Genomic DNA, 17,018 nt, shown 5'->3' on the forward strand with positions numbered 1-17,018 from the left:
TCTTTTTCTACTCCACCACTCTTCCTGGATGCTTAACCGAGAAAAGACACGAGAATAAAGCAAAGGGGGATAATTTCTGGTCGGAAAGTGACTTGTTTACAGCTTGGGAAGCCCCTCAAAAGGCCAGGACTTAAAGTAGCCAGCTAAGGGCTTTCTGAGCACTGTTTTCTCTGTCTCTGGGATAGAGGTTAGTATATGTTGACACAAGCTGACTAAATAAACCTGTTGATTCAGGAAGGGTGCAGGGCCTGTAGAGGGCAGCTTTGGAACTAGACTTCAGACCAGTGGAGCCACACCTGTCGTAAAGGAGTTCACATTGCTTCAACTGCCCAGCTCTGAACCAGACCTCCCAGGTGAGAGAACCTCCCTCTTCCCACTCAGAGTTCCAGTCTGACCGCTCCTTCCACCCCTGCCCATTGTATCCTGACCTGATTGCGTTTTCACCCCAGAGACGCCTGGAAGAAGGATTGCCATCTGCTTGAATTATAGCTCCCAGGGCAGGGCCAGGAAGCTCAGCAGTGGGGGTGGGGAGAGGAGAAAAGCAAATGGAGTAAGAGCAGCTCAAGTGATGAACAGGCTGGCCTGTGTGTAACCGTTGAGCGCCCTCCATTTTTCTCCTTTCTTGCCCTAACTTGTATTAGTGAAGGTGGTGGAATGGGGCAGGAAACAAAGTGGTGTAGACACGGATTCAAAAATGAGTTTTTCTGGGCTTCCCTGGTGGCGCAGTGGTTGAGAGTCCGGCTGCCGATGCAGGGGACACGGGTTCGTGCCCCGGTCCGGGAAGATCCCACATGCCGCGGAGCGGCTGGGCCCGTGAGCCATGGCTGCTGAGCCTGCGCGTCCGGAGCCTGTGCTCCGCAACGGGAGAGGCCACAGCAGTGAGAGGCCCGCATACCGCAAAACAAAACAAAACAGAATTTTTCTTCCTTTTTACTTACAAAGGCTTATGAAAGTTCATTACTTTCATTTAACATTGGATATTGGTGATCTTTTGAGAATGAAGATGTAAAAAGACGGATGTGTGTGTACAGACGTGTATTTGTAGCTACATATGTACATACGCACACGCATTTTACACACATGGAAGAGTCTGAAACCCAAGGGAATCTTGTGATGGAGCCTCTTTATGTAAAGTGATGAATGTTTTTGCCTTGGGAATAATTTTACTCCTTCTTTAAGTGTCTGTTTTGTCTGGGTGTTTTACGTATAGAATAATGCTCAGTATATATTTTTTTATTCCTATTTTTTGCCCTGCATGAAGATAAGAGATGTTTTACTGTTGTTACCTGGAATGACCTGTAAAAGTCAGTGCAGCTCACAAAAATTCGGAGTCCACCGATGCTTAGTAAGGACTAACTCTGTGCCCAGGGGCTTTCACAGGAATTACCTTGTTTACTCTCCCTTAGCCACTTCCTGCATAGTGAATGCTGTCATTCTTGCTTTACAGATGAAGATGCAGAAGCTCAGAGAGGTTAACTCACTTACCCTAGATCACACAGCTAATAAATGCCAGAATCTAAAATCAACCCCAGATCTTCTGATTTCAAGTTGGATATTCTGTCATCTGCCTGCCAGACCAAAGCCATTTCATGCTACATGGTCAGCTCCTTAAGGTCTAGGATAATGCCTCATTTATCTTCATACAGTGCATTGTCAGCTGTTTCCCAGGAGATTATATACTTTGTGGATTATTACCTTTTATTGATTTTTATTTTTTCAAGATATTACATGAGCATTCTTTGAGAGATCAGGTAACAAAGCTATAAGACCTTTCAAAACTAACCATCTCCTGACCCACCACCCTACATAATAAGTTTTTTGTTCCAGAATTATTCCATGCAATTTGATTTAGAATTTGAAAGAGAAAGGAATAAGAAATTGCTTTTACTTAGCAAATACTATATCCCAGGCAGAATGAGTTACATTTCCCCAAAGGTATCTTATTTCATCCTCAGAAGGACTCTCACTTATCCTGGGACTCCAGCCCCTGTGCTGTTTCCACCTCACTGGACTGCCCCCAGTGCCATGAGAAACGCATCTATTATCAAGTGTCAAGATCATCACCGTGATGGTTAATATACCATGTGGAAGTTCACTTGGTTTTCAGAAGTTCTTCCCTCTAGTCACAATTGATTGGTTACTAATAAGTTAAAAACGAAGTTAAAGCAATCTGCACCAGCACTTACTTTAAATGAAAACCAAGTATTCATCCCTATTCTCTTCTTTCTGAAAACCGATGTACATCTTAAAACTTTATTTGAATTTTTGTAGTTGGAAGCTACACAAGTCAGAAGTAGTATGTAATTTTTAAGTAAATGTTCTTCTAAAATATTGCATTTTATCCTCCCCCCGACCCCCCACTGCTTTTTTTTTTTTGCGGTACGAGGGCCTCTCACTGTTGTGGCCTCTCTCATTGCAGAGCACAGGCTCCAGACGCGCAGGCTCAGCGACCATGGCTCACGGGCTCAGCCGCTCCGCGGCATGTGGGATCTTCCCGGACCGGGGCATGAACCTACGTCCCATGCATCGGCAGGTGGACTCTCAACCACTGCGCCACCAGGGAAGCCCTGCCTCCCACTGCTTTTTATTATTCAAGGTTTACCCTGGCTGTTCTCTATAGTAGCCAGACAGTTCATCTGGTCAGGTAGTGTTGTTCTCTTTGGTTCATTAAATTGTAAATTCCTCAAGCTCAGGAATTGTTTTCTTCTTTTATTCCCACCTCCCTTCCCTGGACTTACATTGCTGATACATTAAAGAGCTCAGTAAATGTGTGATGCGTTGAATGGAGTGGAACTGCAGCGTTCACCCACCTCACTGGACTTGGTGGGTGTCCTGGTTGTCCGTCCACCAGCCCTGTGGTGTGTTTAGAGACCAGTGCTTCCAGAAGCGGACTGAGGTCCCTTGGAATGGGGCTGTTGTCATTGCCCAAATCTATTATGTATCATTTAGAATCGAAACTATATGTCAGTTAAATTAGCACTAGAATTCTCTTCCCTCTTTCTCTTTACTTGGTATAACTTTAAAAAAAAATACTATTTTGTGATTCTTTGCACTCACTCCTTTTGAAACTTAACCAAAGCAGTTGTTCGTAGTCATGTTTGAGCCATTTGTGAATCAAGAAAATCAACCTTAGAAGGTTAGAGTCAAGTGTTCAGGCCTTATCTTGCCATATCAGCCTTTTACCTACATATTTCAGTGGGTATTGAACTCATTTTTCTTTTTCTAACTTCCTGTCTTCTGCTGATGTCAACTAGTTAGGTATTTGTGTTTAAGTGTATGAAAATGTAACTCCTGCAGCCCCAAACTGCTTCTAGAAGCTGCAAGGACTCAGAAGACATGGTTCTCCTGGCACCACCTCCACTCCCCAGTTTTAGCCCTGGGAGCCTGGCATGGGTGACCCCAATATGCAAGGAGAGTGAACCTCCAGTTCCACAGCCGAGCAAGCAAAGGTGTGTAAGACATGAGTTACACGCCAGCGAGGGAGACCGATGCGTGGGCAGATCAGCTATACAGCAGTGTAGGAAAGGTGATGGTAAATAGTCAAGCAAGGGAGTTAGGAGCTCAGAGGGGCAACTAAGGCAGCTGGGAAAAGCCAGAGACAGTTTCTTAATGGAGCCTGGAGAATTGGGGTTGGGAGAGGAGAGAGGGGTGGTGCAGGGAGCGAGCGAAGGGAATTAAGGGGTGAGGAGAGGGTAAGAAAAGGACTCCAGGAGGAGGCAGCCACGTGAACTAGGGCACTGACTGAGCGATGGCTGGGAGTGGGGAGTGTTCAGGGCACCAACCGTGTGCAGCTGAGCATTGCTGAACAGGCACATGCAAAGAAGGCAGTTGTAAGAGGTGAGAGTAAGGAAGCAAACTGGCACCAGGTCATGGAGGAGAGGCTTGGTAGTGCCAAGGTGCTGAATGGAGCCATCATTGCCTTTCCACCTACAGACCCAGGGAGCCTTGAAGACAGTTTAAGCAGAAGGACCTGCCATTTGTCTTTTCAGTGGAGCCATTAGGCACCAACAGTGAGGACACGTGTGAGGGGCAGAGGCAGAGAGAAAGCCATCGCAGAGTCTAGGCAAGAGTTAGTGGAGACCTGCCTTAGGACAAGGGTGACAGGAATAGAGGAAGCGATGAATTCAAAGTGGTAAAATTGGCAGCACTGGGTAAGCGCTGCGTGTGGTGGCGGGGAGAGGACGGAATTTAGAATGATTCCCAAGTTAGAGATTCAAGTGGTCAAGACAATTCAGGAGGGGTAGCAATTTAGAGCCCATGATGATTTCAGTTCTGGACCTGTTGAGCCTCGGGTGATCTTGAGTATCTGGATGGAAATATCCATCATGTAGTTGGATGTGAGCCCCGTGATGAGGTGGTAGCATAGATCTGAGGAGTTTACGTATCTGAAGAACACACAGCCACTACTTGAGAATGCGAGCACAGGGTGATTAGATTTTATCCCTTGGTTAATAGTACCTGTGTAAAAATTCCAGGCTGCTTAGACATACGGGATAAAGATATAGACGTGTGTACGGACACACACACACACACATGTGTGTGTGTGTGTGTGTATATATATATATATATATATATATTCCCCCTGCTCCCCTCCCCCACTGAGGATTAGTAAAATAGTAAATATCCTGTGAAGCATTGCATCAGAAGAAGCGTTTGCAAGGAATGTAGACAAAACAACATAAACCAAAACCACATACCTCCTCCAAAAAAAGAGCAGTGCATGTAGAAAATTACAGCTTTGTATCCACGTCAAGGAAGAGTGTTTGACAGCTACAGGATGTGAGAAGGAGATTCAAATGACCAGTTTGTTTGGTTTGGGGAAAAAGAATGTTCACATGAAGTCACAAGAGAACCCCTTACATCCTCCGTATCGCATTAAAGTCACCATTAATACATCCCCGGCCCACTCACCCTAACAATGTGTTTAATGTGTTCACCCAGCCATTTTTCCCCCACCCCGGCCCCCGTAAGTATGAAACTGTACAAAATACTACTGATTTTTTAGATCTGGGCATCCACTAAAGTCATTCTGATATTTCAAAGTGGAAGTTAAGCTAGATGTTTTCTAGGGAAAAGAAGCTTCGTATGGATATCTGTAGATCACGATATACACAGCGGGCCCTCCGTTATCTGCTGGTTCTGCGTTCTCGGATTCAGCCAACTGCAGCATTTTACAAAGGGACTTGAGCAGCTGTTGATTTTGGTATCAGCTTTTGGGGGTCCTGGAACCAGGGCCCCTTGGATACCGAGGACGACGGTGTTACCTTACTAAACGACAACTCAATGCAGGGAACTCTTGCATTAAGCGATTTAAAGAATTTTATTTCTTATGGCTCCTCTCCTGGAATGGCAAAGAAATAAAACATTTGTAACAGTTGATGAATACTATATCATTTTTTCAAGTCTGAGTTACACTGAGAATCCTATGCTAGTTTCTCCAAGACTCCAAAATTTTCCAGAATTCTTCAACATTTCATTACTGTAAGAATTCTCTCTCAGTGTAGGAAAGGGGAATTAGAGAAACTGACCTGACCTCTACCTATAAATACCTGACCTTTCAGGTCAACAATAAATAAAAATAAAGACACACACATGCTGGAGCTGAGGTAGTGGTTCATCTTTTGAGAATTTCAGAAGAATTACTGTGGGAAAATGGAAAACCACAAAACAGCATGTATTAAATTCCTAGTCAAACTTCTGCATCTCTGTAAAGACCAAAATGAAACCACAAGCGATCATAAATGGCAAAAAACTGACTTCCCTAACAGGGTAGCATTTCATCAAGGTGGTGTGGTAGCTGATCTTTGTGGAGAAACTTGTTCAACAACAAGAAGAATACAGGTTTGTGTATAACAGAGTAACTGCTGATTGAGTGAGAACACTGTTGAGTTTCAGTTATTTTCTGTCTACTTGGAGGACAATCTGTAGAAAAATATAATTATATTTTGACTTCCCTTGCCCCCTTCCAACCGTTGGCATGTGTTGCAAGAGTAGAAACTCACTTCTTCAGTTTCCTGGATAAATTATAAAGACAGTTTCTGTGGCTTGTATTGGACTCCTGAGCCTGATATAAATTGTTTGAAGTTACTTTCTCTGGTCCATCTTCTTTAGCACAGGCAAAAGCAGTTGATTTTGTATTCATTGCATAGCACCGAGGTCTGTTCTCCTTGTAGGGGAGGGGGGACCTGGCAAACAACGTGCAGGGATTTAAAGCTTGTTCGTTTCTTCTACACGGGCAGTCACGATGCCCAAGAGGCCATTAACAAATGGCTTTTTGTTTTGCAGAACATTAGGGTCAAAACATACTAATAGTTGTTTGTTACCTAGAAAACAGGGGGAAAGAAAGTTCTCTATTCAGCCAAGTTTGGAAAATGCCAGTTAAACAGAGTTAAGTAGGATCGATTCTTTGCTGCAAGATTCAAGAGTCTTCAACATGGACCCCTGCATGGTGACGCTACAAAAGAGATTTGTTCGCAGAATTTCCTAGACGTTTCTCACCTAGGCACAGCTTTGTCACACAGACCCACTGTTTGAAAATCGTGGGTTAAGGTACGGACTCCAGAAGTTCTGTAAACACTTGACTGTGTGGCCTGGGGAAGGCCTCAACTGATACACAGCTTTGGTTTCTTCGGCCCTATACACTGTCTTTAAAAACATGAAGCCAACATTTACAAATCAGGATATTTCAATACAAAAATCAGGGTTGCAAGCTTCTCTTGAAAAATCAGAGGATGAGGCAGACTGGGCCTTCAGTACTCCACAAGCACAGTCCACTGGACCTTGGGAAGCCACTGCCCTTCAGGGGAGAGATGTTCACCCCATTCATCACTGTCTACCCACCCCATTTCCGTACACACGACAGCCTCACTCGTTGATCTCCCTTGGGTGGCTCCAGGCACACTGGCCCCTCCCAGCCACATGGTACCCTTCACATGGATGAGAGGGGGCTCTGAGGTTGAATCTGGGTGGGTGGTGGATGGCAGGACAAAGCCTGGAATCTGGAACCAAATATGCCAAAATGTTGACAGGGGTTGTCATGACTCATGAGGTTATAAAGTGTTTTCTGCTTCTTTTTATTTACTTTTCTGTGCTTTCCAAATATTCTGCAACAAACATGTTTCCTTTGTAATAAAAAACAGAATTAAAAAAGAAAAAACAGCTAGAAAGAATCTGAAATAGGGATTTTTTTTGAGATTTAGCTGCTATGAAAATATCTCCCTTCCTTTAAATCCTGATTACTAATAGAACTTATAAAACCAGGAAGAGAAGCATGAATTTATGCAAGAAACCAAAAATAGGTCTGCTTCAAGAGTTGTCTTAAGATCCTGTCTCTTAGCTATTCATCATGAGTTAATGATATAAATTTGTAGTTATATTTTATGGAGGTGGGGTTGAAAGATGTTGGTTTGGCTTATATGAAGTTTGGTTTCTGATACTTGGACCTTTCCTAGCTTCTAGAATATGACAAAAAAAATAAATCATCTTTTGTATGGAAAACGATAAAAATAAATAAGTAGAAGGATAGTTAGATCTTTCTGAGATGATAGAGGAAGCTGGGAGAATTGAAGTGGAAAATTAAGGCCCACCTTACTTACTGGTGAAGATAGTTCCAAGTTTTGATAAAATTTCCTCCAAGCTGGCTAGGACTCAACAGTGAGTAAACAGACATGACACATTCTTAAATCTTGCGTGAAACAGACATTTGGAATCCTTAGTGGGAATTTAATTCCTGGACAAAGGAAATAAAAGGGTGGCTCCTTTCAGCACCTGAGGGAGAGATACTGGAAGGACACCATTGGAAATTTCTCGTTTGATTCAGTTGTCAGTTGCTCTTTCCTGGTCATAAAAGAAGGCCCAGAAATGAGGGTGGGGCAAAGGAGATGCTTTGTGGGTAAGGATGAGGAACCAGGGAGAGGGAAGACAAAATCAGAAGGGAAAAGCCTGGAGGTAGCTGGGAAACAAAGAATCACAGGGAAAATGTATATTTTAGAGAGTTTGGTATTAAAGGAAGACTAGACTTGGTTGTAATCAGTTACTGCTGCAGTTTCTTGGCCTCTCTTAACGAGTTTCCTCCTCTGTCAAGTAGAGAAAATGGTAGTACTGCATGAGAAATGTCAATACTTAGCATAGTACGTGACTAGAGGGAATACACAATAAATACTGTTACGAGCACTGGATTAAAAGAAAATGTTGCTATGTTTTACATTGACTCCCAGTTTTTGGGTAGATGAGAGAATGTCTCATAGGGTATGACAACAAAAAACAAATTGGTATCTTGAGATTTGTTTCATGGCCTTGTACATGGTCCATCATTTTTTTAGATGTCCTACAGAAATTTAAGACATTGTTTTTGGGTACAGAGTTCTCGGCCCACTGGATCAGGCTTTTTAATTGTGATATTTAAATCTGTTTTCTTACAGTTGCTGTTTTTTTTTTTTTTTTTGACCGCTTAATATCAGCTTCTGAAAAACTTTACTCTTACTTTTGTTTGCATAAGAAGCAATACGATGTTTGTAAAAATGCCAACCATATGAAGCTAAACTGGGATTTAAATGGCCGTGAGTTATAAAGTTTCTCTATTGCTCACACCTGAATTTGCAGACTAGAGCTAGCTCAATGACTAGGACATTTCACATTTTTTCATTAAATAGGTGGTGTCACCTGAATAATCAGTGCAGTGTTTGATCCAGCTCCAAAGCCACTGAAGGCATTCATGCTGCCCACTTACCTCTGGAAAGTTCAAATCGTAGAATCTAAAGGACATCGGCAGTGTCGGAAATTGTGGGAAGAATCTTCAGACTAGGTCATTTCATCCAGTCCTTGGGTGTTTAGCAAGGCTGCACCCAAGTCGCCTAAGATAACCGATGTTTATCCCGATCGTGAAGTTCTTTGCCCTAAAAGATTGCACACTTTTGCTTGGTGGCTTGTGAGGAAACTTCCTGTTAAGATGTGCCTTCTTTTTTTTTTCACTGCAGTTTTTTACTCTTTTACTTCTCCATTCATTCTGTAATATTTATTGAGCACCTTCTCTGGGCAACTCACTGTAACAGTGAATGTGTTACCTGGGAGTATCGTGTAGACATCTTTCGGGCATTCTTGGAGTTCTACAGTGTGTAAATTAAACACTAAAGACATAGTTCAGGATAAGAAAATTCTTCAGTGAAAATGACTCACATAACACTTGAGTCCATGTATATTTTTCTCTCACTCTTGAAGTAGATGATGGAATAAGAAGATTGTTTTCACTTTTATTTATTAATTTTATTAGCTGAAAGCCGGAACATGTCTGAATCCTGGCCGAATGCACTGGGGGGGAGGTATAACGTTGCCTTTTTAAAAAAAGTTTTATTGAGGTATAATTGACCTATAATAAATTGCTTATATTTGAAGTATAGAAGTTGATTCGTTTTGACATATGTGTACATCTATGAATCCATCACCCCCCAACATTTCAAATCTAGAACACTACGGAGAAGTTTGGGATGGGGCTTTGGACTTCACGTCATTGGCACACAGATGAAAGTTGCAGTCGTGGCTGAGAACGTCTGCTGAGCGCCACTAATAACTCCTGCCATCGGAGTGACAGCAGTCACTTGCCAACCTGGTTTTAGCTACTGCATTTCTGAGGTTACACCGTCTAGTGTTTGGACAAAATATTTTAAAAGCTTTGATTCTCTTATGAATGCAAATTTCAGTTTAGTTCCTTAAGCCGAAGAATAACTCTCCATCCTTCCTCTCAGAGACCACGTGGGTGTGTCAGGGACGTAGTACAGGGAGGAAGATTTGTTTATGCTGTACCTTCTCACCAGAGAACTCCACAACAAGCCCAGAAAAATGTGTCCTTAAGCCCTACCTTAATTTGAGAAAAAGCCCTGCAGTTATGCTGGTATTTTGCTGAGACTTGCAAAATTGAACAAAGAGGAATGCAAGTGCAAATGAAGTAGGATTTCAAGCCAGTAAGACCTGGTTCTAAAGATTTTTTTAAAAGGTACAGTCTGCAGGACATTAAAAACTTGCCTAAGGGTCTGCTTCAGCAAATCTCTGTATCTTAGACTCTGGAATAAATAAAGATGATTCAGGAGAAGGGTTATTTACTGGAGCCAGATTTTTTTAAATGTCTTTTTACATTTTGTTAGGAATTACCAAATTGTTTGAACAGGTTAGAGCCAGGTTTTTAATACTGATTTTTTTTAAAGGAGGTGTCCTCTGTATGTCTAATTTGTGGTGGTGTTTGAAAAGATATGTAATAATGCCAACTTATGGTTTTTCCTTCCGTTCCCAATTTGCTAGGATTGCTCAATCTCACTTTTCCAATGTCTGTACTTTTGCATGATATAATGCCCCAGTGTAGGTACGGGATTGCTGTGTTTGCCATTTTGTGGGCATTTGGTGTGATGTCACGTCTTAGTGCCTTTGCACTGTTTCCCTTCATCTGCCTTGTGAACTCTCCGCTTCTCCCCTGAAAATGCTTCACTTCCCATTCCCCTCCCATCAGGAAGAGCTGACCGAGTAGCTTTTTTTACGTCACCTCTGCACAGAGTGATCTCTCTGTGTTCCAGTAACTCGTTTGTTATAGGTCTGCTCCCTTCCTAGATCAAGAGGTTCTTGAGAGCAGAGACCTTGGACTTTGCATGGTGTCAGACACATAGCAGATGTGTCCAATCAGGGGGCTTGCCAAAGAGAAGGAACGAGGGAAGGAGAGAAGAAAATACCCTTCTAAGGAGCCCCGGAAGAATCTGAGCAGAAGGGATCTGAGACATAGGAGGAAAACAAGAGATAATAGTGTCATGGACTCCAAGGGAGCAGAGAATTTGAAGAGGGAAAGGCTGGTCATGAGTGCTAATTGCCAGGGAGAGCCAATGAGATAAGTACTGAAAATATCCATTGTATTGTTAGGAACTGAGAAAAGATTTCCTCAGCCATGGTCACACCCTAGGTAATACTGCAGGTGTGTTAACAACACCAAGCAGAGATGTGTTGGCAGTAAGCGGTGGCAGGTGACCTCTCAGAGGGATGGGTCAGTGGAGTTCCTTGGCTCGGGGATAGCCTTCATCATGACGTTCTATACGATGATTTTTTTTTTTTTTTCCTGGTGGCAAACCCACTGAATAATTGGTCCTCTCAGTTTACAAACTGAATGAAGAGTTCAAAACTCAGAAATATTTGCAGGATATACAGTACAGCAGAGTCAGATTGAGATTCGGAAGCTAATTGGTTGAATCTTAACAGGCCTAAAATCTTGGTGGATCATTTCTCAAAAGGTGATAATGAGCAAGGTGGTTACAGTTGTAAAACGGTACAGTTCTCAACTTGCAGCCTTCTCAAAAAATCCAAATGATTTAGTAGTGCTATTTAAAATCTCTCAAAATTCACAAGGAAATTATAGCTGCAAATGAGGAAATAAATGTCTTTCTATGGAATATTTGAACATTCTAAGAGCAAGAAGATAGTGTCTTATTAGCAGGAGGAATAAAATGTTCATGAGATGGTAACAGCATTTAATAAAAAATACACAAGTGCTTAACAGAATAGAGTCACAGATGTAGAAAATAAACTTATGGTTACCAAGGGGGAAAACAGGGGAGGAATAAATTGGGAGACTGGGAGTGACACACACTACTGTATGTAACATAGATAACTAATTAGAATCTACTGTATAGCACAGAGAACTCTACTCAATACTCAGTAATGACCTATATGGGAAAAGAATCTAAAAAAGAGTGGATATATGTATATGCATAACTGATTCACTTTGCTGTAGAGCAGAAACTAACACAACATTGTAAGTCAACTATACTCCAATAAAAATTAATTTAAAAAACAAAGAGAGCTCTAAGGCTTTTGGTGCCACACAGAATTAAATTTAATCCATTTTGGTCAAAAAAAAAAACCCAAACAAACCCAAAACACAAGTTCTTGAAGAATAAGAAATTAAAAGAATTCAAAAGAGATTAATATATTGGGTTTTTAGGAGAATGGAAACTTTTAAAACGTAATGGTTATTAAATGTATAGGAATAGAAAATGTCCAGTTATAAATCTTAAATTACTTAACTATGCTATAAGTTTTAAGATTTCTTTTAGCTCAGAGCCTAATATATCATCATTCCTTTGACTACCTGAAAAAAAATGAAATGCCACTTTTGCTGGTAGTATGAAAGAGGGAGGAATGGACTTAACATTACAGTTTGTGAATATTCTCGTTTAGCCCAAACCAAGCGAAATTATTTGTGGCCAATTGTCACTCATATTGTCAGCCAATTTAAATATTTTGAAAAGAAAGTTTACTTTTTTTATGTTCACAAATTTAATACTATTTTAAAATAAAATTGTCCTTTTTTTCATTACCCTAAAATTTGAATAATAGCAAATTCAAGCTGTTCTCACTTTTCTCTTTGAGAAAATATAGTAAATGAGCTAGATTCATATCTGTTTATATTCCCAATGAGTGGAGAATAGTTGGGCAGGAGAGGAATTAAATTGCGCCTATCAGGAACCCTGAGCCCTCTCTTACATCGTTTTATTTTTAGAGGATCAGGAGATTAGGGGCACCTTCACAAGTAGGGTAGGATTTTTTTTCCCCTAATTATGATTTAAATCTCAGGAAAATGGAATACGTTTATCTAAAATGCATTTTAATATGCAGAGTCTCAACATGAATACTTTATTTTTAAAGCATAAATCGGAATTCTCCTTCTGTTTTCTCATACTTTCATTCCATGGATCTTAAAGATGTCCTGACAGCTGGGTTACACGGGGAAGGCCCAGTTAGATCAGCCAGACCATTCCTCCCTCCCTCAGTGATGCAATGGAAATCTGCCTAAAACCAAGAATTGTGCTAGGGAAATAGAGAAAGACTTTAGAGTTCTTTCAGATTTCATATATACATTTAATAATGCAACATGGTGTTCTTTTGTTTTTATTTAATTTAATTAATTTATTTATTTCATTTTAACATCTTTATTGGAGTAATTGCTTTACAATGGTATGTTAGCTTCAGCTTCACAACAAAATGAATCAGTTATACATATACATATGTCCCCATATCTCCTCCCGCTTGCGTCTCCCTCCCTCCCACCCTCCCTATCCCACCCCTCCAGGCGGTCACAAAGCACCGAGCTGATCTCTCTGTGCTATGCGGCTGCTTCCCACTAGCTATCTACCTTACACGTTTGGTAGTGTATATATATCCGTGCCTCTCTCTCGCTTTGTCACAGCTTACCCTTCCCCCTCCCCATAGCCTCAAGTCCATTCTCTAGTAAGTCTGTGTCTTTATTCCTGTTTCACCCCTAGGTTTTTCATGACATTTGTTTTTCTTAAATTCCATATATATGTGTTAGCATACGGTATTTGTCTCTCTCTTTCTGACTTACTTCACTCTGTGTGACAGACTCTAGGTCTATCCACCTCATTACAAATAGCTCAATTTCGTTTCTTTTTATGGCTGAGTAATGGTGTTCTTTTGTTTTGAGTATGGCGTAGTTTTTTGTGTTTTTTTCAGTGTGGTGTAGTTTAAAGCATGGCCTTGGGCATAAGCGTTGGGAGTCAGGTCAAAGCTGTGTTCAGATCTTCTCCCAGTTCCCCGGGCATTTGGCAGTCTCAGTGTGCTCATCTGTAGAACAGGGGGATTAGGAAGAATCAATGAGATGATGCATGTCCAAAGCTTAGCACAGAACCTGGCTGGTATTAAGCATGCAGTAAACCACAGCTATTGTTACAGTGCCTTCCAGGTGCATACACTCTTAACCCTGTGTTTGCAGCCAGCCTTTCCAAGGTGCAGCCGTACCTGTTCCACACTCTGTGTGATAATAACACCTTTCCTCTAAGACTCCATTTCATCTCATACACACTCTTATTTAGCCCCGTGAGGATACCGTGAATTGGGAAAGAAAGTCACTAAATAGTTCGACTTTCAGCTTGTCTTTTGGTAGATTTCTCCCTGTTAGCATCCAGTATTTTGTACCCTAGGGCTCTACCTTGTTAGGTATTCAAAACTTAAACACCGTTCCTGAGATTTACATTATGGAAATGTTTTCTTTCTCCTATTAAATCGTTATCTCAAACTTCAAGTAATGCTTTACTTTTTATTTCTTTACTAGAAAAAAAAATGTATCTTCATTAAGCTAAGGGAGATTGAAGAAGTCTCATGGGCTTTTCAAAATAGTTTTGTACAAGCCACTCATTGTTTTGAAGTTCGTGATACGTTCCAACTTGACAAAATAGTTTTAAGTCCTGCAAGGGAAATGGTGTAGATGTTTCTCAGAATTAGTAAAATAATTTAATAATCTAATATGTAAATAGTTTGCTGGATTATAATGATAATTTATGGGTTATAATGCAACCCTAATCTGGACACACTTGTTAAAAAAATACTTTTCTCTTCAGAAAATCTGTTGTAGTTTGAAGACCTATTTGCTAAAAGGAGCAAAGAGAATGAAACTTATACTTGTGTTGAAGTGTATCCTCAGTTAGGTGAAAAGACCCAGCTCCTAAGTTCTACCAAGCAATACAACCTACTTGGCAGCCAGGAAACCTAAGTAAACAGTGATTTCTGAAACAACCCCTAAATCTTTTATAATGGTATGTATCTACTGCTTCCAGGCGCTGGGAAGAGAAAAGGCAGATTTTATCTTCTTTATCTTCTGACTCACACTGCAACCAGACAGAACATAAGAGGGGTGTGTGTGTGTGTGTGAGACAGAGAGAGACAGAGGAGGGGGTGGGGGAGAGGAGACCCAGCCCTGGAACATGAGGGAATAAATGATTGAGTTATGATTTCTGCACAGTCAATGAAAGAAAAAAGGGCAGAACATTTCCACATAAATAGAGCAAGGGGGAAGGGAGCAAAGGACACAAAATGCAAACTCCGGAAGCGAAAGAAAGAAAGTATGGGACAGGTCAAGCAGGAGTCTAGTCAATGCTGCTTTTTCTCAGACCACCAAACCAGTTGACCACGTTAGTTTCAAGGTGTTAGTTTCAAGTTGCAAGGCAGAATGCCCGCAAAGGTCACAGAGTTTCCTTTCCATTTGCTGAGTGGAGGCTGCCGTCACTGATAGGTCACAGCTCATTTGCTAGACCTCTGACTTCGCCGCCAGACAGCTGACCTTTTCAAGAAGCCGTTTGCCAGGTAGAGCGCAGGATGGAAGGGGTGGGTAGGAAGCGGCGCAGGGTTCCCGGCACTGCTGCTCGGTACACGCCCACCACGGGTTCTTTCCTCATCTCCGCAGCCATCTCTCATCTCCTTCGTCCAGCCAACTTCCAGTCGGCTGCCTGCCAGATAAGGAATTTAATAAAGACAGATGTTTGTTCTGCGTGTGTAGTTTGAAACAGAAAGGTAGGAGGAAATGTAAAATGTTTCCCAAAAGCTTGTAAAAAATCTTGAATAGTTTGGGAAGTAATAATAATTAGGCTTGCGATTTGCATAGGTATTCATTCTTAAGAGCAAGTTGTGTTTGCTCTATGGCATCGCACTAATAAAACAGAAATTTCACACAGTAACCATCACTTTTATTACCCGTGTGCCACATCTGTTCAACTTCCTCAGTCTTCTGAACCTAATGATATTTTGGATCTCTCCTCCCTGGTGCTATTAGCGGTGGATAGGAGGGGCTCCTTCGTAATTCTACACCTGTTCCAGTCCACACCCATCAACTTGCTAAGCTTCCCAGACAAGTGCGGGGTAAAGCATGAGAACATCTGAATCTGGGGTGGAGACGCAGATGGCTGAGGCTGGGCTTGGCTTTTCAGATTTTGTGAAGAAAATCTAATGTATTTCCTACCATGGCAGTTGATGACGGCAATTTATATTCCAGGACGAAGAACAAACTAAATTCATCTCAGAATGATTGTAAATCATCGAGACGGAGTAGCCTGCCGCCTGAACTACTCATAGGAAATGACATTAAAGGAAGACTTCAGAGAAACATTAAAAACTTGGAACCCGTTCACCTGAGGCGCCCGAAAAAGAGACCATCCATATTTCCAGGTAGGATTTGTTTTTGTGGATGCCTGCCAGTTAAAAAAAACACACCAAAAGCAACAAGGACTGTATTTCGTTTGTAATGATCAGATGTGTTACATTTAAAACGAACTCGGGACATGTTTGAGTATAAAATATAGAATGATTCTTTCATCTGAAAGCACCCCCATCTTTTTTTCTTTTCTTTTCTTTCTTTATTTTCATATCTTTAAGGGTCTGGAAATAGGCGGCTGTTTTATTCTCAGGCAGCAGGATCAGGGAACCGCTTTGCTTGCAGTCCTGGAGAATGCCATGCTGCATTTCATTCTCTGGTGTGTTTTCTTTATTTTGCAAGATTATGGGATTGTTGAGTGAAGCTGATATTTGTGTGCCCCAGAAATTAACACCATTAAATACTCGAATGCATGCTTCAAATTCCTGTCTTGCATCAGAGCCTGAAACATTTGTAGTAAAGGGCTCAATTAAACAATGTGGATGGTGAAATGTATTGGAGCACAGAAGACTCAGGGATTTCAATCTTGATAAAGAGACTCTGATGGCAGCTTTAGATGTCCATGCCTGGTATTAGAGGTGTGTAAGCTTGTAGAAGACGCCTGTGATTGTGAGCTCTCACGGAGGTGTCACTGGTGGGTGTGTGGTCACTGGAGAGGATGAATTATTTAGTCAACTTATTTCACTACCGTTTGCATTGGAATCTCCTGGAGAAACTGAAAGTGGCCTTTTTGTTTGTGATTGATTGATTGGAGTCTTTAAGGAGGATAGATTAGACACAACTCCTGAGGGCTAACTCTGTGATGATAGAAAATAAACAAGAATAATTCATTCAAGCTTTACTTCATCATGAAAATGAAATGAACCCCCCTAACAGTTGAGTTTTTTTAAAAAATATTTATCTATTTATTTGGTTGTGCTGGGTCTTAGTTGTGGCAGCTGGCTCCTTAGTTGCAGCTTGCCAGCTTCTTAGTTGCGGCATGAGAACTCTTAGTTGCAGCATGCACGTGGGATCTAGTTCCCAGACCAGGGATCGAACCTGGGCCGCC

At 41.4% G+C, this 17,018-nt stretch overlaps 1 protein-coding gene across 3 annotated transcripts in view; it reads left to right on the forward strand.

The window, feature by feature from the left end:
- Positions 1-17,018, forward strand: part of FRY (FRY microtubule binding protein) — a 424,933-nt gene that overhangs the window by 81,048 nt on the left and 326,867 nt on the right. For 2 of the 3 annotated variants that reach the window (XM_073795022.1, XM_033843712.2), the window contains exon 2: positions 15,812-15,984. Coding sequence is in view for 1 of the 3 variants with exons in the window: in XM_019936771.3 (XP_019792330.1) it covers positions 15,780-15,984 (205 nt within the window). In the remaining 2 variants the exon portion in view is untranslated. Of the gene's footprint in view, positions 1-15,684; positions 15,985-17,018 lie in introns of those variants that run through there. The other variant, XM_019936771.3, reaches the window with a different exon arrangement.

This window comes from Tursiops truncatus, chromosome 18, assembly GCF_011762595.2.
Source record: "Tursiops truncatus isolate mTurTru1 chromosome 18, mTurTru1.mat.Y, whole genome shotgun sequence".
In the NCBI taxonomy this organism is placed as follows: domain Eukaryota; kingdom Metazoa; phylum Chordata; class Mammalia; order Artiodactyla; family Delphinidae; genus Tursiops; species Tursiops truncatus.